Raw genomic sequence first — 22,910 nt, 5'->3', positions numbered from 1 at the left:
GTCAAAAAATTATAGTTTTTTTTCCTTAAGGGTTAATACATCCATGGAAATTGATTAAATTTGTACAAATGAAAAATTAAAAACACAAAAATGTCAAATGAATGACCTACCGCAGAGACTGAGTCAGAGTTTTGAATAATAACAGACAGAAGTTCGTTCAAAACATAAAAGACAGAAGTCAACGGCTGAGGTCCCTGCCAATATTCAAAAGATCAAGTTGTTTGTTATAGAAATGCCCCATAAACGAAACTCGACCCGAATAATACAAAATTAAGTATACTGTAAAGTTGATGCAATTGATGACAATACTGAAACCTGTTTCCAAGAATACACAACTCGAATTGATTTGGATGTTAACAAACAACTCAGCAATTATACTGTAAATCACTAACCTGTGTTTATATCAATAGTGTGAAATTTTCTTGCAGCCGATCGAATGGAAAATAAAATTTTATTAATTTTTTGGTTGAAAAGCTTGAATATCATTTTCTGCCAATTAAATCATTCATGGCAAACCAAATGATGTTTACTTCCGCTTGTCATTTTTTGAGTATGTTATCACCAATCGCCAATTTTTTTATTATATAAGAGAGACGACATTGATATCCCAAAATTTCCATTTCACAATCATATATTGTAAATAAGTTTATTTTTAAACATCCATGATCCATGGCATATCTCATATTAGTAACCAGAAACAGAATCCTCATGGATGAGAGTTACAATAGATATGGGAACAAACAAAGAAAGATTCAAAGACTGAATTCTAGAAATTCTCCTTCATAAGATTTTACTGGTACTTGATTGTAGTTTCTTCGTACACAAGTAGTCTTTGCTGACTCAAATCTTGTTTTCTTAGAGCAGGTTTATTAGGGTACCTTAAGTGGGTTTGTTAGCATATTTGGGCTTTTAAAATTAAGAAGAAAGGGGATTAAAGAAAGGGGCGTAGCTTAATTAGGAGCGTGAAAGGGCGTCCCTTACGAACCACGTGTCGCGATATGAATGGGAGTCGAGCGGTGTCGGGATTTCGACAAAAGAGTTTCATTTTTCTTTCTCTCTTTCGTTTCGTCTTCTCTCCTTCGCGAAAGGCGATTCGAATGGCGATTCTCTTCCCGGTGGCTCGCGTCGACGGCTCTATCTGTGGGTCTGTGGGTCTCAGCGAGGAAGGGAAACAGAGACCTTTCTATCGGTGGCTCTCCTCGAAGCAACGTCCGGCAACCTCTCTCTCTATCGGTGGTTCTCTGAAACGAAGAACAACGGCGACTGTTGCGGCGGAAGCGAATCTAAAGGTAAAGCTGCGGGATTTGTGTGCATGTCTTAGATTCTTTATGTTTCAATCTTTCAAGTATGCATGTTTGTATATAAATCATCTGATTTTTTTGTGTGTCTTTAGGTGGATTGATCAAGACGCATGATCCATGTAGATTTGTTCCTTCTTCATCTCCAATTTGTAATACATATCCTCTGATTTTTATTTTTGATTTGTTTCTCTCGGTTTTATCTTAGGTCGATTGATGAAGAGGGTGACCGATGTAGATTGTGTGCGTGTAATTAGGTATATTTTGCTTCTTCTTCATCGTTATTTTGAGTTGATAAATCGTCGAAGTTGTTTTGATATCTTGCGGTTAATTTTTTTGTGTTTAGATGGTTTGATGAAGACGCATCACACGAGTTCTTCAGACAACGGACGGCACGGTCTGCATACAGGTAAAGCCTCTGTCTTTGCTATGATTAGGTATAAAGAATTGTATAGATAAGGCATTGTATACGATGGTGGTTTGAATGGTGTTAGGTTAGGTAATTAATAGCTTTGGTTATGGTTAGATAGAAATAAATGGTGTGGTGTGTTGATTGTGTTAGATAAATGTCTACTCAGACAGCTTGCTTGTGATCAATGCTTTGTATGTTGTTTGATCTATAAAAAAACGCTTTCTTCTCTTCCCACTTGCTCATTTCTCTCTCTCTTCTCTTCACTTTTCTTCTTTCAATTCTCTCTTTCTTGATCGTCCTTCTCAAATGGATTCTTATCCATCTTCTGAAACTTCAAAGTTTGTTGATCTACTTAATAAACTTCTGAACTATCTTCTTCGCAAGTTCCCTTTGTAGGCAGCCTAGGAACCGCAGCTTCAAACTTCGATGCAGACACGGCCGCAGAGCGTAGAGAACGACGGAAATGGACACCAAATGATGATATTGTCCTGATCAGCTCGTGGTTAAACACGAGCAAGGATCCTGTGGTTGGCAACGAGCAGAAATCAGGAGCTTTTTGGAAAAGAATTGCCGCATACTACGCGGAAAGTCCTCTGGTTGCTGGCTGCGAGGAGAGAGAGGCTAGCCATTGCAAGCAAAGGTGGCACAGGATCAATGACCTTGTGGGGAAGTTCTGCGGTGCGTATGAGGCTGCTACTAGAGAGAAGGCTAGCGGCAAGAACGAGAACGATGTTGTCAAACTTGCTCATCAGATTTTCTACAACAACCACAAGAAGAAGTTCACTTTGGAACACGCTTGGAAGGAACTACGCAACGATCAGAAGTGGTGCAACCTTGCCACTGCTAAAAAGGATGGGAGCTCGAAGAAGAGGAAGTGTGAGGATGGTGCAGAATCAGAGAGCTCTCAATCCACTGAGAACAAGCGTCCCCCGGGTGTGAAGGCCGCAAAGGCAAGTGGTAAGAAGAAGGTGGGAGAGGGTCATAAACTTAATGGGTTGCAGACAATGTGGACGATCAAGCTAGAGGATTTGGCCGCGAAAGAGAGGTTGTCTAAGATGAAAGTACTCGACAGTCTTATTGGAAAAAAAGAGCCTCTCCCTGAGTATGAAGAAGCACTCAAGAAGAAACTCATAAATGAGTTGTTCTGAAATTAGTTAGCCGTCTCATGTTTAAGTTTGATCTAAGATGAATCTGTTTCATGTTTTAGTTTGTGCTTATGTTTCATGTTTAAGTTTGATCTACTCCTTCCCGGTTTTAGTTGATTGTTGTTGTTCTCAAGTTAGTTTGATTATGTAAAATAGAATATGTTTCATGTTTAAATAAAATGTTCTAAAATGCTCTTGTTCTTGTTAGCTAAAATGTTCTTTAACTTGTAATGCAGGTCACGAGATAGAAGCCACTGCGGGTCACGAGTGGAGACAGTGTTGTGTTGTAATGCAGGTCACGAGTGGAGACAGTGATGGGTGTTGTCGAGTGGAGACAGTGTTGTGTCTCGTAGTGTCTTGTTGTTTTGTAGTTGTCGAGTCAGCAGTCTTGTAGTGTATTTGTCTTGTAGTGTCACGAGTTGTTGTTGTTTTGTCTTGTGAGTTTTTGTTGTCGAGTCACAAGTCTTTTAGTGATGGGTGTTTATAAAACAAAGCTTCCTCTCCATATATCACATTCTATCTCTTCTATCACATTCTCCTCTCCATTCTCATATCACAAACAAAATTATAAAACAAAGCTTCATAAAACAAACAAGCGTCTTATCTCATTCTCTTCATTCTCATACCTCATTCTCCTCGTTCTCAAACAAACAAACAATTCTCATATCTTCATTCTCACAAACAATTCTCATATCTCCAATCTCTTCATTCTCATATCACATTCTCTTCAATCTCATATCACAAACAATTCTCATATCTCCATTCTCTTTCTAAAAAAATTCTATCTCATGGCATCTTCTTCTCATAACGATTTTGATGACTTGTTCGATGAAACTTTTGATCAATATTTCGATCAAACGTTTGAGAATTTGATCATTGATCAAGAAGATGAAAGGAGGGCAAGGAAAAAACGAGTTTTTATAGAAAGAAATCGTGAAGAAGGCCATCTCCGATTATGGAATGATTATTTCAGTGACACTCCCACCTATCCTGAAAATCTATTCAGACGACGATTTCAAATGAACAAGCCATTGTTCATGCGTATTGTTGATCGCCTCTCCAATGAAGTTCAATTCTTTCGTCAAAAGCAAGACGTTACCGGAAGACTTGGTCTCTCTGCACTTCAAAAGTGTACAATAGCTATTTGTGTGTTGGCATATTGTTCTACGCTTGATGCGGTCGACGAATACCTCCGGCTGGGTGCAACCACAGCTCGGTTATGTGTGAAAAACTTTGTGGAAGCAATAATAAATTTGTTCGGCGATGAGTACCTAAGAAGATCAACACCGGCTGATCTTCAGCGTCTTCTTCATATTGGAGAGCTTCGTGGATTTCCCGGGATGATAGGAAGCATCGATTGTATGCATTGGGAGTGGAAGAATTGTCCCACCGCTTGGAAATGCCAATATTCTCGTGGTTCGGGAAAACCCACAATCGTTTTAGAGGCGGTTGCTTCATATGATCTCTGGATATGGCATGCGTTTTTTGGACCTCCAGGTACCTTAAATGATATTAATGTTCTTGATCGCTCACCGGTTTTTGATGGCATAATAAATGGTAGAGCCCCGCAAGTGAATTTCTCGGTCAACGGAAGAGAGTACCATTTGGCTTACTATCTCACCGATGGTATTTATCCAAAATGGGCAACTTTTATCCAATCTATTTCAATTCCACAAGGGCCGAAAGCAGTTTTATTTGAGCAACGTCAAGAAGCTGTCCGAAAAGATGTCGAGCGGGCTTTCGGAGTTTTGAAAGCTCGATTTACCATTGTTAAAAATCTGGCACTTTGTGGGGATAAAGTCAAGATTAGGAAGATTATGAGAGCATGCATCATACTCCATAATATGATAGTAGAAGACGAACGAGATGAATACACCCAATATGATGTCTCAGATTTCCAACAAGGAGAAGGGAACGGAAGTTCACATGTTGATCTCACCTATTCTACAGATATCCCTACTAATATCGCCAACCAAATGGGTGTTCGAACAAGAATTCGTGATAGACAAGCGCATGAACAACTAAAAGGTGATTTGGTTGAACATATATGACGTAAATTCGGAAGTGATCAAGACAACAACTGACCTTCGATGCCGCTTTGAATTTATTATCGTTTATTTCCGTAATATTTGTTTTTATGTTTTTATGCTTCTATTTTAAAATCTATGTTTAAAATGTTAAGTTTGACTTTGTTTTATTTAATAAACAAATTTAATCTTTGTTTAAAATTTTATGTTTAAAAATAAATTTAATCTTTTTTATTGTTAAGAACCTTAATTAAGATACCACCAATAAACCCCTATAGTTAACTGTCTTTTAGCAAAGTCTCTTATCATAATTTTAACTAGAGCTTGACCCGGGCTTCGAAAACGCGGGATTTTTGAGATTATATTATAATATAAAGTCATATTATATTGAGCAAGAAAATTTTTGAAAATTATATATTCTATAAATAGTTTATTTAAGATTTTATATGTACACTTTATATAACTTTCTCTTAGACCTGAATATTTAATCCAAACCAAAGACCAAACCGAAACCGACTCAAAACATAGGTTTGGTTTGGGTCCGGCTTCAGAGAAAAATTACCTAATAGATATTTCTTTTGGATCTGCGGGTCTTTGTTTGAGTTTGGATCCTACCCGAGACCTTTGTTTTAGTTTTCGTGTGAATATTACATTTTTTTTTTGAAAAGGGAATATTATATATTTTAGATGTCTCACCATTTTGTAGTGCAATTGTATTGTGATATTAATTTTTTTTTGTTTTATAAATTTATATTTTTTACGTTTTAAGTGTTCTATATTTTTTTTTTATAAATTTACGTTGCAGATGTATCATATATTTGTCAAAATCTATTTATTAGTTATTTTTTATTGTTTCCATATTTGAAAGTGAGATTTATTACGTGTATTTGAGTTATGGTAACTGAATATATTTGATGAAATATTGATTACAAATCGATATTTTTATATTGCTAAAAGACCATAATTTTTTTTAAATGTTATCCATGTTTCCAAACAATATAGATGTATAGTGTTATTCTTGTTTCCAAACAAATCTAAAATGTACTTCAGTTTTAATAATATAGATAATTAAAAAATCATTACAACCCACTTAAGAGACACTAATGAGTTTCACCAATAAACATGGCCTTATGGTCTGAGTTCACGAATAGTTCTATTGTCGCGAGTGAGATCGTTTATGCATGTCCGTTGAATGCTCTTTTAACTTTCAAACATTTAGTAGTATAATTCTAAAGAAAACGAATGTTTCAAAGTTTCAAAAACTCATTGTCCACATATGACAAGATATTATATATATAAAAAACAAAATTACCGCAAAGGCGACCGGTTCCACGGGTAACCAACCTAACACCCTTTTCTTAAATTTCGTCGACGCGTCTAAGTTTATTTATATATATTCATTCATTTCAGACAATATGAGATTAATCCGCCTCGAAATCGAGTTTATGACTTTGACCTGTTAAAACAAAACAAACAAATAACTCTGATCTTTTTTTTGTCCGGGGAAGTTATGGACCGTTCTACGCCGACACATAACTCTTCAAACAAGGGTCTAAGCGTGAGCTATCTCGTCTCTCTAATGGTACTCTGCGCCAGGCACGCGAATCGCCTCTCCAAGAAGCTAAAGCCCAAGAAGCGAACTCGCTACGAAAACTTCGGCGGCCGATGGAATATGGCGAGCTCGCCGATGAGATTTAAGGCTGAGAAGGAGAAAACGGCGGCGATGGAAGAGGAGCAGCATGGCCTTTGGCAGAGAGAGATTTTGATGGGCGGAAAATGTGAGCCGTTAGATTTCTCGGGAGTGATTCACTACGACCGTAATGGACGGCAGTTAAGAGAGATGCCACCGAGGTCTCCACGTGGCACTCCGTTCCCAGTTCTTAAGACGGGTCGCCGTGAACGGGTCACCGTTGGACATGATAGGAACTAATGATTTTGAAGCAGTAAACATATTATGTATAGGAAGCATGTTATTGTGATGTCTTTATATTCTAAGTTATGTTACAACATTTAAACTTGGATAGGCCACTAAAGTTTTAGGGTTCAAAGTCCAAACTAACATGCCATACTAATATACTCTTGCTACTTCAGTTGCTGCTGTGTTAAGCTTTAATGTTTTCTAATCTCGTTCATGTTTTACTTTTACCATATATCGAAACTATCCGTAGACTGCGTTCGCCAACTTTCGATCATAGCATATTAGCATAGAGCCAGGAACTGAAAACAGCTTTTCCTTTTGGTTTGTTTATTTAAATTGTAGGCAAAGATAAGAGTTTTGTTGGCTCGATTAAAGTTTGGTTGTTCATTTTAATATTGACTCGATCCGCTTTATTTATTTAATTTGACGTAGTTCAGTTTGACTCGGTTATGTGTTGAAACTGAAAATGCTATTTATACTTTGCTTATCAAGAACAAGACAGCGGTGAGTCCGATGGTTCTTGACGCCGGTGAGGCCTCTGGCCGCCGGCGTCAAGTTCGTGTTCGTCCTTCTCGCTCTCTTTTTCATCTCGGTTGTGTCTCCATCTTATGCTCAAGCTTCTGGGTCGTTTCCGCCGTCTATGTCGCCACGCTTGTTCTTCTCGACGTCGCCTCCCCGTATGATCCTCTTCTAGTCACAGCTCCTCGCCGCAGGCCGAGAGGGAGAACCATATCTGCTCAACCCGTGAGGAAGCTCGAGCTCACCGGATCTGTAAGTCCTTTCACTTACGCTGTGCTTCCTAGCTCTACACGGCCAAAGCTTCTCCTAAGTCAACTATTTCTCTAGCTGGAACGAGTCATCTCCGGAAATGAAGCCATGGCCACACTAACCTCTCACCGTCGAGACTCGCCAGATCTACCGTCGTCACGTTTCCGGGAGGGATTCAACTTCAGCAACTCATCCTCTCAAGAGCTAATGAGTTCGGATAAGCTCAGCTTGGGTTTTGTTCTTGTCCGTGCAACGCCTTTTCCAGATCTGTGCACGACATTGCTTAAGAAGAACTCCACCGCCTCAGTCTGCGGTCTTGAACCCACCAGAGAGGTCCCATTATTCGGATGCTCCCGGAAATCTTCACCCCTCGACTTTCACTCGGTTTGTTCCCCTCTTCTTCGATCCAGATCCGCTACCACAGTTGAGTGTAAAGAGCTCTCTGTAAAAGGTTTCGCTCCTCCTCCCATACTGCAAGTCACCACCGCCACCCACATAGTCGTGATGCTCTTCACTCTCCCGCCGGAGATGGTTCCCACTATCTCCGTTGAATCTTTTGTGTCCGGTCCGCGACTGTTACTCGATCTCATCCAACCCCTATGTCGCATCGCTGAGACTCTACAGGGCTTTGACCATCTTTTGGGCTTTGGTTTGTTCGCAGAATCTTCTGTCGTGAAGTTTTCGTTTAAAGCGACGATCCCTCCAAAGATTTGTCTCAGATTTAACATTGTTCTAGTCAACTGCCACAATGTCTCCTTAATCTATTGTGCAAAAGTGTGGATTCGCATGATTTGCTCCCGCTGTGTCTCCATCACACTACACCGTCTCAAGCATCGACAGTTCTTCACAGAATCGACCTTACAGTCTTTCCATCCCTTTCCTCTCTGTCAAAACTATTGTGCAAGAGTGTGAACGCGCCAGATCCTCTCGTTACTATGTCACCGTTGCGTCTCCATCACAATACGCCGTCTCAAGCATCGACGGTTCTTCACAGAACCGGCCTTACAATCCCCCATCCTTTTCATTGTCGCAGGAACTATTGTGCAAGAGTGTGGACTCGCTAGTACTGATCGCTACTATATCACCGCTGCGTCTCCATTACATTATGCCATCTCAAGCATCGACGGTTCTTCACAGAGTCGGCACTGTGACCCTCTCACCGGAGCTACAATCTTCTACGGAGGTTCTCGGATTTCTTGCTATCAAAACCCATTGGTTGGGTTCTTCAACGTCGATTTCGACTTATTTGCGTTCCTTCGAACGCGGGCTGTAGGACCACAAGTGAAGCTTCTCTACGGGTCTCTTCTCTCCTTAGCCACATCTATTATTTGTTATGTCTTAGTTATTTACGTTTATCAGTGTATCGTCGAGGATTTCTCCGGTTGTAATCGTCTTAGCCCATTGGGACTTTAATTTAATATAAGCATTTGGAGTTAAAAAAAAAAAGACAGCGGTGGGTGGCCCAAAAGCTATTGACCAAAAATGAGAGGCCATGCCCAAAACGGAAAACAAAACTGAATAAAAGTTGCCTTTCCACTCTTATTATTTCTTTTTATAAAAACATAATTTAATTTACTTATTCATAAATCGAAAGAGGCTACTCGCCAAGTTTCATATAAATATTTTGGACCCAAAAAAAATATGGTGATGTTAATGTGGGGTTAATTAAGCTAATGACTCTCCAAGGTGGAAAGAGATTATGGATGTAAGATCTGAAATTTCTAGTGTTTGAAAGAAAAGATTAGGCCAAAAATAAATTACATGCTTATGATCTACTTTGAGTTTGCGGAGTTGTTGATGTTCAAGCAATATTTGAATCTTCCAGCTAAGACGACTTAAAGCTAAGTACAGTAGAAGTAATAAAGATCAAGGTTAGTCTGCTTATTGGAACCACTTGAAATGCTGCATGCGGTTTTTTTGTGAAATGCGATGAAGAGGACCAATTTTATGTAAGCCCAGTATGCTCAGGCCCAGCGACGAGACCCACTCCAGATTATGACAAAGAGAATCAGAGTCCAAGTTCATCATCAGCGGTCATCAAAGTTGTACCTGAAAGGACAAAGCAAAGCGACAAGGCACTGCCTATACTTTACAATAGATTTGATACTCTCCTAGCTGTAAATGAGTAAGTCATCATGACAGCTAAGGAGAGCCTAGATCCTTCTTTGTATCCTATAAGAGACACATGACTGTAAACGTTCATGTTATTCAGAAAGTTAGAAATAAAGTGAAAGTTATCTTGTTTTTAGTTTATTCATATGGTATCAGAGCCTCTCTAGTACCTTCACAGGTCTATCAATGGCGACTGCACCACCTTACCCTTTTCCCACCAACGTCCACATCTTAAGCTGTGTCACCTTGAAGCTTAATGATGCCAATTATCTTCTGTGGAAGACTCAGTTTGAGTCACTTGTGTCGAGTCAGAAGCTGATCGGATTCATCAATGGAGCTGTCACCGCTCCAAATGCTACCAGTCCGCAGTAAGAGTCTTGGTTTTGCACAGATCAACTTGTGAAGTCTTGGTTGTTTGGCACGCTATCGGAAGAAGTACTCGACTACGTTCACAATCTAGCAACGTCTCGAGATGTATGGATGTGCTTAGCTGAGAATTTCAACAAGAGTTCACTAGCCAGAGAATACTCCTTACGAAGCCTACAGCTTCTCACCAACAAAGGCAAGACCTTTGCTGTCTACACAAGAGAGTTCAAGACGATAGGCGACGCTTTGAGCTCTATTGGCAAACCAGTTGATGAGTCTCTCAAGATCTTCGGTTTCCTCAATGGTCTTGGACGAGAGTACGATCCCATCACTACTATCATTCAGTCTTCTCTGTCCAAGACACCACAACCAACGTTCAATGATGTCATCTCAGACATTCAGAGTTTTGACTCGCGCCTCTAGTCTTATGAAGATTCGCTTGCTGTCAATCCCACCGCAGCTTTCAACACTCAACGTACTGACTACAACGATCAGTATAGGAACTACAATCAGAGAGGAAGAGGTAGATCAAGCTTTAACAGAGGCAGATGAGGCTACTCAAGCAGAGGAAGAGGTTTCTCCCAGCAAAACAACAATGCCAGTACTGGTGAGAGACCAACATGTCAGATTTGTGGTAGAGTAGGACACACCGCTCTCAAGTGCTACAACAGGTTCGATAATAACTATCAACTTGCTGCGTATGCTACCATGAGGAACTCAGATGAAACAGGAAAAGAGTGGTATCCAGACTCCGGTGCCTCCGTATGAAGGCAATGACACAGTCATGGTTGGTGACGGCACGTTCCTCCCAATAACGCATGTTGGCTCTACAACTCTCACCACTTCCTCAGGTACTCTCTCACTAAATGAAGTCCTTATTTTCCCGGCTATTAAGAAGTCTCTGTTATCAGTATCTAAAGTCTGTGATGATCACCCTTGTGGAGTTTACTTTGACGCTAACAAAGTCTGCATTATTGATATACCAACTCAGAAAGTGGTGGCCAAAGGTCCTAAGCGTAATGGTCTCTATATGTTGGAAAGTCAGGAGTTCGTTACCTTCTTCTCAAATAGGCAGTGCTCAGTGAGTGAAGACATATGGCATTGCAGACTGGGTCATGCGAACTCCAAGCTTCTCCAACATCTACATAACAGCAAGGAGATATATATCAATAAGAGCAGAACTACCTCCGTTTGTGAGCGTTGCCAGATGGGGAAGAGTAGTAAACTTCAGTTTTTTTCTTCTAGTTCTAGAGTAGAGAAACCCCTAGAGAAGATACATTGTGATCTATGGGGTTCTTCACCAGTTGTATCAAACCAAGGGTTCAAATATTATGCAGTTTTTGTTGATGAATACTCTAGATACACATGGTTCTACCCTATGAAACTGAAGTATGACTTCTACTCTATCTTCCTCATGTTTCAAAAATTCGTTGAGAACCAGCTGAGTACAACGATTAAAGTGTTTCAGAGTGATGGTGGTGGTGAATTTACAAGCAAAATGATGAAGAATCACCTGCAACAGTGTGGTATCAGACATCAAATATCGTGTCCGTACACTCCTCAACAAAATGGCACAGCAGAAAGGAAGCACAGACATATCATAGAGATGGGATTGTCGATGATGTTCCACAGTCACCTTCCTCTCCATCACTGGATTGAAGCCTTCTACACATCGGCCTTTCTCAGTAATGTGCTACCTTCAAGTGTACTAGACAACAAAAGCCCGACCGAAGTCCTCTTTGGAAAGAAACCAGACTTATCATCTCTCAGATTCTTCAGCTCAGCCTGTTACCTGTTACCCCTGTCTCAGACCAGTAACAGAACACAAGATGGAACCAAGATCGTTGCAGTGTGTGTTTTTAGGGTACTCACCTAATCAGAAAGGTTACAGATGTCTCTACCCACCCTCAGGCAAAGTCTTTACCAGCAGACATGTTATATTTGATGAAGACTTGTTTCCTTTCAAGGCTCAGTTCAAGAATCTAGTTCCAAGATATAGAACGGCTCTGCTGCAAGCTTGGCAAAGTGCAACAGCTTCACCTGACGCAGAACCGCTCATGCCAACAACTAGAGTCTTACCTACTACCTTACCATCAACGGCTCAGACAGATGAACAAGAAGTGGAGCAACAGTAAGGGTCTGATCACACTGATCAAACTGATCAAAACAATGAAGTAGTTGAGCAAGAAGAAGTTGTTCAACCTATTCCTCAGGCAGTCAATGAACACTCCATGACGACGAGAGCTAAGGCTGGTATACAGAAACCAAACCCAAGATATGTTCTACTTGCTCCAAGATATGCTCTTGAAGAACCAAAGAATATTACTGAAGCTCTGAAACATTCGGGCTGGACTCTATCAGCAGAAGAAGAAATAGAAACATGTCACATGCTTCATACATGGGAACTGGTGCCAGAAACTGAGGACATGAATGTATTGGGATATAGATGGGTCTTCAAAATCAAGCTGAATCCAGATGGAACAGTCAAGAAGCTCAGATCACGTCTAGTGGCTAAAGGTTTCAACCAGGAAGAAGGTCTGGACTATTTTGGAAACCTTCAGTCCAGTAGTCAGAACTACTACAATCAGATTTTTCTTTGATATTGCAGTGGCTAGGAACTGGTCAATGAAAAAACTGAATGTATCCAACGCGTTTCTTCATGGTGAACTTCATGAGCCTGTGTTCATGAAACAACCTCCGGGATTTGAAGACCCAAACAAACCAAATCATGTTTGCAGATTGACTAAAGCTCTCTATGGTCTTAAACAGGCTCCCCGCGCCTGGTTTGATACATTCAGCTCCTTCCTACTTGAGTTTGGGTTCCAATGCAGTAAAGCTGACCCCTCCCTGTTCGTTCATCATCACAACAAGCAGACTCTGGTCCTACTCCTATATGTTGATGATATTCTACTTACAGGCAATGATGAAGCTCTTCTACAATCCCTACTACAAGCTTTAAACACAACATTTTCAATGAAAGACCTTGGAACACCGAGCTACTTTCTTGGTGTTGAAGTACAGCACACCAGTGACGGCATGTTTCTCCATAAGACAGCATATGCTACTGACATTCTTCATCAAGCGCAGATGAGCAACTGTAATGCAATGCCGACACCAATGCCACTCAAGATGGAGTATTCAGATACAACACTCTTCTCTGAACCTACCTATTTCAGAAGCTTAGCAGGGAAGCTTCAGTACTTGACAATCACCAGATCTGACATTCAGTTTGCGGTAAACTTCATATACCAAAGGATGCATGCGCCTACTGTCTCAGACTTTGGTCTTCTGAAGAGGATACTGTGATACATAAAAGGTACAATCTCCATGGGTCTGGTCATTCGGAAAGATACACAGCTTTCCTTGACGGTGTTTTGTGATAGTGACTAGGCTGGTTACAAGACTACTAGATGTTCAACAACGGGGTTTGCATCTTCCTTGGCTCCAATATGGTTTCCTGGTCTTCTAAGAGGCAAGAGACAGTATCAAGGTCCTCTACAGAGGCAGAATACAGAGCGCTAGCTGATGTGTTGTGATTTTGCATAGTTTTAGCTTTGTTATTTCATATATATTCATGCATTAACCTTACATTTATTTGCATTTAGAGTCTATTGCATTTACATTTGCATCTTGTAGGTGTTGGATGAATTGTTTGGAGTTTTGGAGGTGATTAGAGCACAAAAGGAGCTTTCGAGGAGTCTTGAACCGAACGTGTGAAAGACAGGCATGGATGAAGGTCTTAAAGATATCTTTTGAAACTTGTCTTTTGGGAAGACATGGTAAATTGAGTTAGCTTTACAATGGAGGTGGTTTCAAGTCGTTTGGAGCTGTATTGAGGGATTTATGATCAAAATACTACACACATATCAGTATGACATTCCTAGCGGCCACCCTAGCAACATCAACAATAGCCTTCGAATTTTAAGCCTTTAGACTCATTTTTATTCACTTAAAACCTATAAAACTCATTACTATTCATTATTCTTCTTATTTTTGGTATTCTAAAGGTGTGTGCAACATGGAGAAAGTGGAGAAAACTTTAATGAGTGAGTTTTATCTCTTTAAAGCTTGCAACATGGGGGATGGGTTGTCTATCATGAGTTTGGTGGCTCTTTTGGCCTAACTTTCTCTACCTTTTCTGAAGAGGCAAGACTACTTTGGCCATATGAAGGGGCAAAAGGTGTTCTATAATGGAAGAAAGTGGAGAATAACTTTTATGAGTGTGTTTTATGCTTTATGCTTTCACATGATGGATGTGTTGTCATCCTCCTTTACTTAGGCTATAAAAGAGACTGCAAGGGGAAGGAGGAAGACACACAATACACAGAGTACAATACAACAAAGAGTAGAGAGTGAAAGTTTTATAGTTTCATATTTTGTATTTTGAGAGTTTGAGAGAAAACATTTGTTCTTGAGCTGTTCTTCATTGTTCATCATCTATTCTTGAGTTTTAATTTCGTTTTGCTTGTTTAATCCTTGTTTATCTTTATTCTCTGTTGTATCTACTTGAATATGCTTCAATCTATTATGAGATTAAGTGTTTTCATGGAGATTAGTGAGTAGTTTCCTTAAGAATTCATGGGTTAGGGAGATTAGAGTAACTTAGTGAAGATCTATGGTGTTATTGTATTAGATCCTTGTATGAACTTGCTTGTTGAGTATTTTTAATGCTTGTTTAGTCTTGATCACTCTAAACCTGATTTCTAAACACTTCTCATCAGACATGATTAGATGAAGTGTTTGAATCAACTCAACTAAGCTCTAGTGAGATTAGCCAAGGACACTTGATGTTAAAATTGCTAGATAGTTATTAAACTTGAACTTAAAGATTGCTTGATTGAATTAAGCCAAAGACATTTGATGTTTAATGATTTCTAAGCAAATGGACATTTACCTAGACATAGGACTTGTCTAAAATTGTGTTTAGACTTAAGAGATTACTTTGATTGAAAGCTTGTCACCTAGATTGGATCTTAGTTACTTGAAGTCAATTCCCAATACCCATGGATTCACTTGTCTAAATTGATTAAAACCTTGTTGTATTGCTCTGTTTGCTATTGTTACTTGTCACACACTCACCACTATTGAATCTGCTTAGCTTAAGAAATGACTTGTATTCTCACTGATTCACATCACTAGGACTGGTTCGACATTCACCCCACTATACTACAACATTTGCAATAGGCAGAAAAACCTATTATCAAATTGGCGCCGTTGCCAATCCTAGTCTGATTGTGACATTGAGTTTGAGTCTTTGCTTGAGACTGAGTTTTACTTTGTTTTAAAGTTACTAATTCTACTTCTTCATCTACTTGTGATCGCAGGTGCATGAACCTAAGAAGTAGAGGCACTACACATCTTACTCCCTTGACAGATATCAAAACACTTGAAAGAGAGAACAGGAGAAGGTTAAGACAAGAAGAGCAAGAGGCTCAGATACAAAGATCAGAACCTATGATGGAACCAGTTCCAGAACAACCTCAAGCTGAAGAGGGCAATGGTCAAGGAGCTGCCAACCTTCGACCTAGACAACCACAACGCCAAGCTAGGGCCATCGGTACATATGATCAACCTAACATAAATGGGAATAGGTTGGGCATTAGGGCACCGCCAGTTGCCAACAACAATTTCGAGATCAAGTCCAGCCTCATCAACATGATTGAAAACAACAAGTACCATGGACTTGCCTTGGAAGACCCACTAGATCACCTTGACAGATTTGATAAGTACTGTGGCTTGTCAAAAACAAATGGAGTTTCAGAGGATGCTTTCAAGCTCAGATTGTTTCCCTTCTCTTTGGGAGACAAGGCTCACACTTGGGAGAAAAACATCTCAAGTGATACTATCACCACTTGGGATGAATGCAAGAAGGCCTTCCTCAACAAGTTCTTCTCTGCTACAAGGACTGCCAACCTTAGAAATCAGATCTCTGGTTTTCAACAAAGAGGACTTGAAGGATTTTCAGAGGCATGGGAGAGATTCAGAAGCTACTTGTCTCAATGTCCCCACCATGGCTTCAACAATGAGAGCTTGCTAAGCACTTTCTACAGAGGAGTCTTGCCTAAATTCAAAAGCCAGCTTGACACTGCAAGCAATGGAAACTTCTTGGGGAGGACTGTCGAAGATGCATTAGAACTCTTGGAGAACATGGCACAGAGTGACTCTGTCTACAATGATGAATATGATAGAAGAGACAGAGGTGGTGGAGGAGAAGATATGACCACAAAGAGAGAGCTGAAAGCACTTCAAGACAAGATTGACATGCTACTATCAGAAAAGACCAAGAAAGAGGAGTTACATATGGTTGCTGAAGTTGATGGAGTAGAATGCCAAGAAGATATGTACTATGTCAATGCTCAGGGTACATGGTACAAGAAGGAGCCTGACTATCAATACCAGAACAACTACCAACAGAAACCCTTCTACAACAACCAACAGAAGCCATTCAACAACTACCAGCCAAGACCATTCTACAACAATCAGCCTAAGCCATTCTACAACAACAACCAAGGTGGTTACCAACCCAAACAGAACTTCCCTCCGGGATTCTCACCAAAACCAAGTCAACCTGCACAAGACCAAGCTGGATCATCAACACAACCTCCACAAGAGAGTAGTACTGAAGCTATGCTGAAACAATTATTGGAGGGACAAGCAAGAAGTGAGAAACAATTAGGGTATGAGCTGAAAAATCTCCACAACAAGATTGATGGGAATTACCATGATCTAAACAACAAGTTCAAAGCCTTGGAGAACCAGTTTGTCTCTATGACAGCCAGCTCAAGTCGCCAACAAGGTTCCCTACCTGGAAAGCCTGAACAAAACCCAAAGGAGACAATGAAGGCAATCACCCTAAGGAGTGGAAGAGAGTTGCCTCCTAAAGTTCTCATTAAGGATAATGAGAAACAAGGTGGGGAGGTGGTCATCAATGTAGATGATGATGTGGTGATTGTGGATGAGAAGACTAATGAGGAAATCTTGGAGAAGATAGTTGAAGCTAAGGGCAAGAGAAAGATTGGAGAGGAGAAAGTTGAGAACAAAAATGAGGCTGCTACATCAACAAAAGAGAAATTGTTCACTCCTCCTCCCTATGAGCCAAAGCTTCCCTTTCCTGGAAGATTCAAGAAGCAACTCCTAGAGAAGTACAAAGCCTTGTTTGACAAGCAAATGAGTGAAGTTCAACTCACCATGCCCATAATTGATGCATTTATGCTGGTTCCACAATACAGCAAGTTCTTGAAAGATGCTGTAGAACAAAAGAAGAAAGAGATGGAAGGGATGGTGATTCTTACTCATGAGTGCAGTGCCATTATTCAGAGACTGACTGTCCCAAGGAAGCTAGAAGACCCTGGTAGTTTCACCCTGCCATGCGCCATTGGACCTTTGACATTTGAGAGATGTCTATGTGATTTGGGAGCAAGTGTCAGCCTCATGCCACTATCCATTGCCAAGAAGCTTGGGTTTACACAATATAAAAAGTGCAAGATCTCTTTGGTGCTAGCTGATCGATCTGTCAAGCTCCCCATTGGCATCCTAGAAGATCTTCCTGTCAAGATAGGAAATTGTGAAGTGCCTACTGACTTTGTAGTGCTTGAGATGGATGAAGAGCCTAGAGATCCTTTGATCTTTGGAAGACCTTTCTTGGCAACTGCTGGAGCAATGGTGAATGTGAGAGATGGCACAATTGATCTCCACCTTGGAAAAGATCACATTCTCCATTTTGATATCAAGGAGATGATGAAGAAGCCCACAACTCAAGGAGAAATATTCTACATTGATGAGATGGATGCCTTGGCTGATAATTTCCTTGAGGAGTTAGCGATTGAGGACTCTCTTCAACATGCCCTGACCATTGAAAGAGAGACCCAAATGATTGAAAACAAGGATAGTGATGAGCTAGTAAGAAGGCTAGATGTTCACCTTGAGAAGGATGGAGAAGATGAGTTCATGGAGTTGCCACAAATGACTCAACATGCTGCCTCAGCAGACATTCAAGAGAACCTCCATGAAGCTGATTGGAGTGAGCTCAAGGCACCAAAAGTGGAGCTTAAACCTCTTCCCCATGGTGTAAGGTACGCTTTCCTTGGACCTAATGAGACATATCCTGTCATTGTGAGTAGTGAGCTGACTGAGAATGAATTGTCTATGCTTTTAAATGAACTTAAAAAGTATAGAAAAGCACTAGGATACTCACTTGATGACATTAAAGGAATCTCACCATCTTTGTGCATGCATAGGATACATCTAGAGGATGAATCTAAAACTTCAATTGAACACCAAAGAAGATTAAATCCTAATTTGAAAGATGTTAAAAAAGAGATAATCAAATTGTTAGATGCTGGTGTGATCTATCCTATCTCTGATAGCAATTGGGTTTCACCTGTGCATGTAGTTCCTAAAAAAGGTGGCATAACAGTTGTTAAGAACGAAAATGATGAGTTAATACCAACAAGAACAATAACTGGACATAGGATGTGCATTGACTATCGAAAACTGAATGCAGCCTCTAGAAAGGATCATTTCCCTTTACCATTCATTGATCAGATGTTAGAGAGGCTAGCTAACCATCCCTATTATTGTTTCCTTGATGGATACTCTGGATTTTTCCAAATCCCTATACACCCAAATGACCAAGAGAAAACGACATTCACTTGTCCTTATGGTACCTTTGCATATCGAAGGATGCCATTTGGACTGTGCAATGCACCAGCAACATTCCAAAGAGCAATGATGTCGATTTTCTCTGATCTTATTGAGGATGTAATGGAGGTGTTTATGGATGATTTTTCTGTATACGGTTCTTCGTTTGCTACTTGTTTGTCAAATTTGTGCATGGTCCTACAGAGATGTGAAGATACCAACCTTGTGCTGAATTGGGAGAAGTGCCACTTCATGGTTAAAGAAGGGATTGTGCTTGGGCACAAGATTTCAGAGAGAGGCATTGAAGTGGACCAAGCCAAGATCGAGGTGATGGCGAGGTTGGCTCCACCAAAAACAGTGAAGACATTAGAAGCTTCCTTGGCCATGCTGGTTTCTACAGAAGGTTCATCAAAGACTTCTCCAAAATAGCTAGACCATTGACCAAGCTGCTGTGCAAGGAGATCATCTTCAACTTTGATGAAGAATGCCTAGAAGCCTTTAAGAAGCTGAAGGAGGAGCTCACCAGTGCCCCAATAGTTCAACCACCAGATTGGAGTCTACCCTTCGAAATCATGTGCGACGCCAGTGACTATGCTGTGGGGGCAGTCTTGGGGCAAAAGAAGGACAAGAAGACACATGTGATCTACTATGCAAGTATAACCCTTGATGAAGCTCAAGCTAAATACTCTACAACTGAGAAGGAGCTATTGGCCATTGTCTTTGCATTTGAGAAGTTCAGAAGCTACTTGGTTGGGTCAAAGGTGACTGTCTACACTGATCATGCTGCATTGAGACACCTCTTAGCCAAGAAAGATGCAAAACCAAGACTGTTGAGGTGGATTCTGCTGCTACAAGAGTTTGATCTTGAGATCAAGGACAGGCCTGGAGTTGAGAATGGAGTAGCTGATCACCTGTCCAGGTTGAAGGTGGAGTGTGGAATCCCTATTGATGACAGACTTCCAGAAGAGCAAATGATGGCTATTCATGCAGTGGTAGCTGTTTGTGAGACAGGAAAGAAACTTGAAGAGGTGAAGGCAGCTGATGAGAAGGGTCCTTGGTATGCTGATATAGTCAACTACTTAGCTAGTGGAAAAGAGCCATTGAACCTTGAAGGTTATGCCAAGAAGAAGTTCTATAAGGATGTGAAGAGATATTATTGGGATGAGCCTTACCTCTACATACTTTGTAGAGATCAACTCTATAGAAGGGCAGTGGCTGAAGAAGAAATTGATGGGATCCTTACACATTGTCATGGATCATCCTATGGAGGCCACTTTGCTACATTTAAGACAGTTGCAAAGGTGCTACAAGCTGGATTTTGGTGGCCTCACATGTTTAAAGACACCCAAGACTTTGTCTCAAGGTGTGACTCTTGTCAAAGAAGAGGAAACATCACCAAGAGGAATGAAATGCCTCAAAACCCCATCCTAGAAGTTGAAGTGTTTGATGTCTGGGGTATTGACTTCATGGGGCCTTTTCCTTCATCTTATAGCAACAAGTACATACTGGTGGCTGTAGATTATGTCTCTAAGTGGGTTGAAGCAATTGCAAGTCCAACCAATGATGCAAAGGTGGTTCTAAAAATGTTCAAGAGCATAATCTTTCCAAGGTTTGGGATTCCAAGAGTTGTGATCAGTGATGGAGGGTCTCACTTCATCAACAAACTGTTTGCAAACCTCCTTAAGAAGAATGGTGTGAAGCACAAGGTTGCAACTCCTTACCACCCCCAAACAAGTGGTCAGGTTGAGATTTCCAACAGGGAGATCAAGTCCATTTTGGAGAAGACTGTGGGGACAACAAGGAAGGATTGGTCTACAAAGCTTGATGATGCACTTTGGGCCTATAGGACTGCTTTCAAGACACCCTTGGGAACCACTCCCTTCAATCTTGTCTATGGGAAAGCTTGCCATCTGCCAGTGGAGCTTGAGTACAAGGCATTATGGGCTGTTAAGATGCTGAACTTTGACATCAAGAGTGCCAAAGAGAAAAGACTTTTCCAACTCCATGAGCTTGATGAGATTCGACTTGATGCTTTTGAGAACTCAAGAATTTACAAAGAAAAGACCAAGGCATTCCATGACAAGAAGATCCTGAAGAGGGAGTTCAACATTGGAGATCAAGTGTTGCTCTTCAACTCTCGATTGAAGTTGTTCCCTGGAAAACTTAAGTCAAGATGGTCCGGCCCTTTCAAGATCAAAGAAGTGAGGCCATATGGAGCAATTGTGCTTTGGAACAAGACTGGTGAGGAATTTGCAGTGAATGGGCAAAGAGTCAAGCTGCACATGGCGGCCACACCTGAGAAGGAAGGAACCTCGGTTCCACTTTCCGATCCCAAACCAGCCTAAACCAAAAAGGGGTAGTCAAGCTAGAGACTTAAAACAAGCTCACTTGGGAGGAAATCCCACATCTATCGCTATATATATTACTGTTTTACTTGTGTGGTTTTTCTTTTGTGTGTTTGATAAGTGTGTTTAAAATTTTCATGTGATTCTCCACTTAATCAAAGAGAAAGATGGCCATCCAGCAAAGCTACAAGTGTTAAAATTATTCAACTCCATCTAGCAACTCCAAGCTAAGTGTCTCTACAACCATTGTAAATATATAGTTTTCTTGTTTGTTTCTTCTAGACCTCTTCTTTCACCTTGCTCTCACACAAGAGACTGTGTGAAGTAAGTGTGGGGGGAGAGTCTACTTATCTCACATGTTTTCTGTTTTGTTTACTTGTCATAAGCATTGCATATCCATTTGCATAGAAAATCCATAAAAATTTGCAAAATTCCAAAAAAAAAAAAAAAAAAAAAAAACATTTAGTTATATCATTTGCATCTTTAGGTTTGAGTCTAGATCATATAGAATGCATAGGTAAAATCCCTACAAAGGACTCATGCAATGAACTCATTGTTGATACCCTTTTGAATCATAATAAGTAGCTTGAGCTTCTTCTGAATTTCTTGTAGACTTCGAGCCTTGAAAACTCCTCTTAAGACTCATTGAATCTTACTCTTTGAAACCAACTCCGATCTTAATTGACTAAAATGAACTTAATGCTTCTTGCTTATGGTCTCTTGAGTACTAAATCATGGCTTTACACACACTTGAGCTTGTATAAACCGTTTTACCAATCTTTTTGACAACTCAAGTGGTAGTCCATACCCTAAACCCTTCCCTTCTTTCAAACCATCATTAATTGTTGAGTGAGGTCTTTTTATGAAAGCTTGTCATGTGCAAAATCTTGAGAGTATTAGGAGCGACATTGATTTGTTCTCATCACTTGCTAGCATTAGGACCTCTTTTGGGCTAGAATCTAGGATGGTGGTTGGAATGATGTGCTTTAATTATTTTGATCTTGAGGATTGAATTGGGAAAGATTATGTAACGGAAATGAATCAAAAAAGTGTGTCTTAAAAAAAAAAAAAAAATAGCTCAAATTGTGTCAATAAAAACCCCAAAAAGAAAAGAAAAAAAGAAAAAAATAAGAGAATGGGGATAACAAATTTTTGAGCTAAGATACATAGTTGTTAAGACAAAGAAAAAAAAGAAAAGAGTGTTCATTGGGTAAGAGATGAAAATGAGTGTACATTTGGGATTTGAGATGAAGAAAAGAAAGGGTAGAACTTAAAAATTGTCTAGGAAAAGGGTACAATGATGAGAACCGATTTATGTATGCATTAATTGCTCCTTTTCTTAGATAAATTTTGCATAATGATCAAGCTCCTATTCTTGAGTGTAAGTCACCATAGCAAAATGTATTTGGACCCTTCTCATTCTTCACATTAAGCCATTTTTTCTCACCAAACCAAATGATTTGGACCAATTGGCAATTTGCGAGAATTCACTTATGATATTTCTTATTGAATGTGAGAGTTGGTTGATTTGAGGATTCATGATAATGAGTTAAAAGATCAAAGGAATTGATAGGCCTAGAGAAGTTAGAGCTAATAAAAACATCTTGCTCTTGCTATTTGGTATGATTTTGTAAGGATATCACAACGATGGCATTGAAGAGTTTCTTAAGGTCATGAATTTCCATTTGTGTATTGAAACATCACTTCCCATGTTCTTGAAAGTTTACTTGAGGACAAGTAAAGGACTAGTGTGGGGGAGTTGATGTGTTGTGATTTTGCATAGTTTTAGCTTTGTTATTTCATATATATTCATGCATTAACCTTACATTTATTTGCATTTAGAGTCTATTGCATGTACATTTGCATCTTGTAGGTGTTG

General features: G+C 40.1%; 3 protein-coding genes and 1 non-coding gene across 4 annotated transcripts; 3 read left to right on the top strand and 1 right to left on the bottom strand.

Moving 5' to 3' along the window:
* Positions 1 to 1,097: 1,097 nt before the first annotated feature.
* On the top strand, positions 1,098 to 2,858 carry LOC106404365 (glutathione S-transferase T3-like). Its single transcript, XM_048759572.1, has 4 exons — positions 1,098 to 1,314; positions 1,394 to 1,450; positions 1,645 to 1,707; positions 2,107 to 2,858. The coding sequence occupies exons 1-4, from the start codon at positions 1,098 to 1,100 to the stop codon at positions 2,856 to 2,858; spliced, it is 1,089 nt and encodes a 362-aa protein (XP_048615529.1).
* A 2,950-nt stretch (positions 2,859 to 5,808) lies between these two features.
* Positions 5,809 to 8,358, top strand: LOC106405178. Its single transcript, XM_013845766.3, has one exon. It carries the CDS (start codon positions 6,393 to 6,395, stop codon positions 6,810 to 6,812), a length of 420 nt encoding a protein of 139 aa, XP_013701220.2. The 5' UTR covers positions 5,809 to 6,392; the 3' UTR covers positions 6,813 to 8,358.
* LOC125589000 lies at positions 7,314 to 11,454 on the top strand. Its single transcript, XM_048761071.1, has 2 exons — positions 7,314 to 7,571; positions 7,647 to 11,454. Exons 1-2 carry the CDS (start codon positions 7,314 to 7,316, stop codon positions 8,478 to 8,480), a joined length of 1,092 nt encoding a protein of 363 aa, XP_048617028.1. The 3' UTR covers positions 8,481 to 11,454.
* Positions 11,455 to 15,956: 4,502 nt separating this feature from the next.
* LOC125589382 lies at positions 15,957 to 16,063 on the bottom strand. Its single transcript, XR_007325574.1, has one exon. It is a non-coding gene; the product is annotated as a small nucleolar RNA R71 (small nucleolar RNA).
* Positions 16,064 to 22,910: the final 6,847 nt, after the last annotated feature.

The sequence above is a fragment of the Brassica napus genome, chromosome C6 (assembly GCF_020379485.1).
Source record: "Brassica napus cultivar Da-Ae chromosome C6, Da-Ae, whole genome shotgun sequence".
NCBI classification, from domain to species: domain Eukaryota; kingdom Viridiplantae; phylum Streptophyta; class Magnoliopsida; order Brassicales; family Brassicaceae; genus Brassica; species Brassica napus.
The sequence above is the reverse complement of the archived record's forward strand: the minus strand, read 5'-3'. Positions and strand labels throughout refer to the sequence as shown.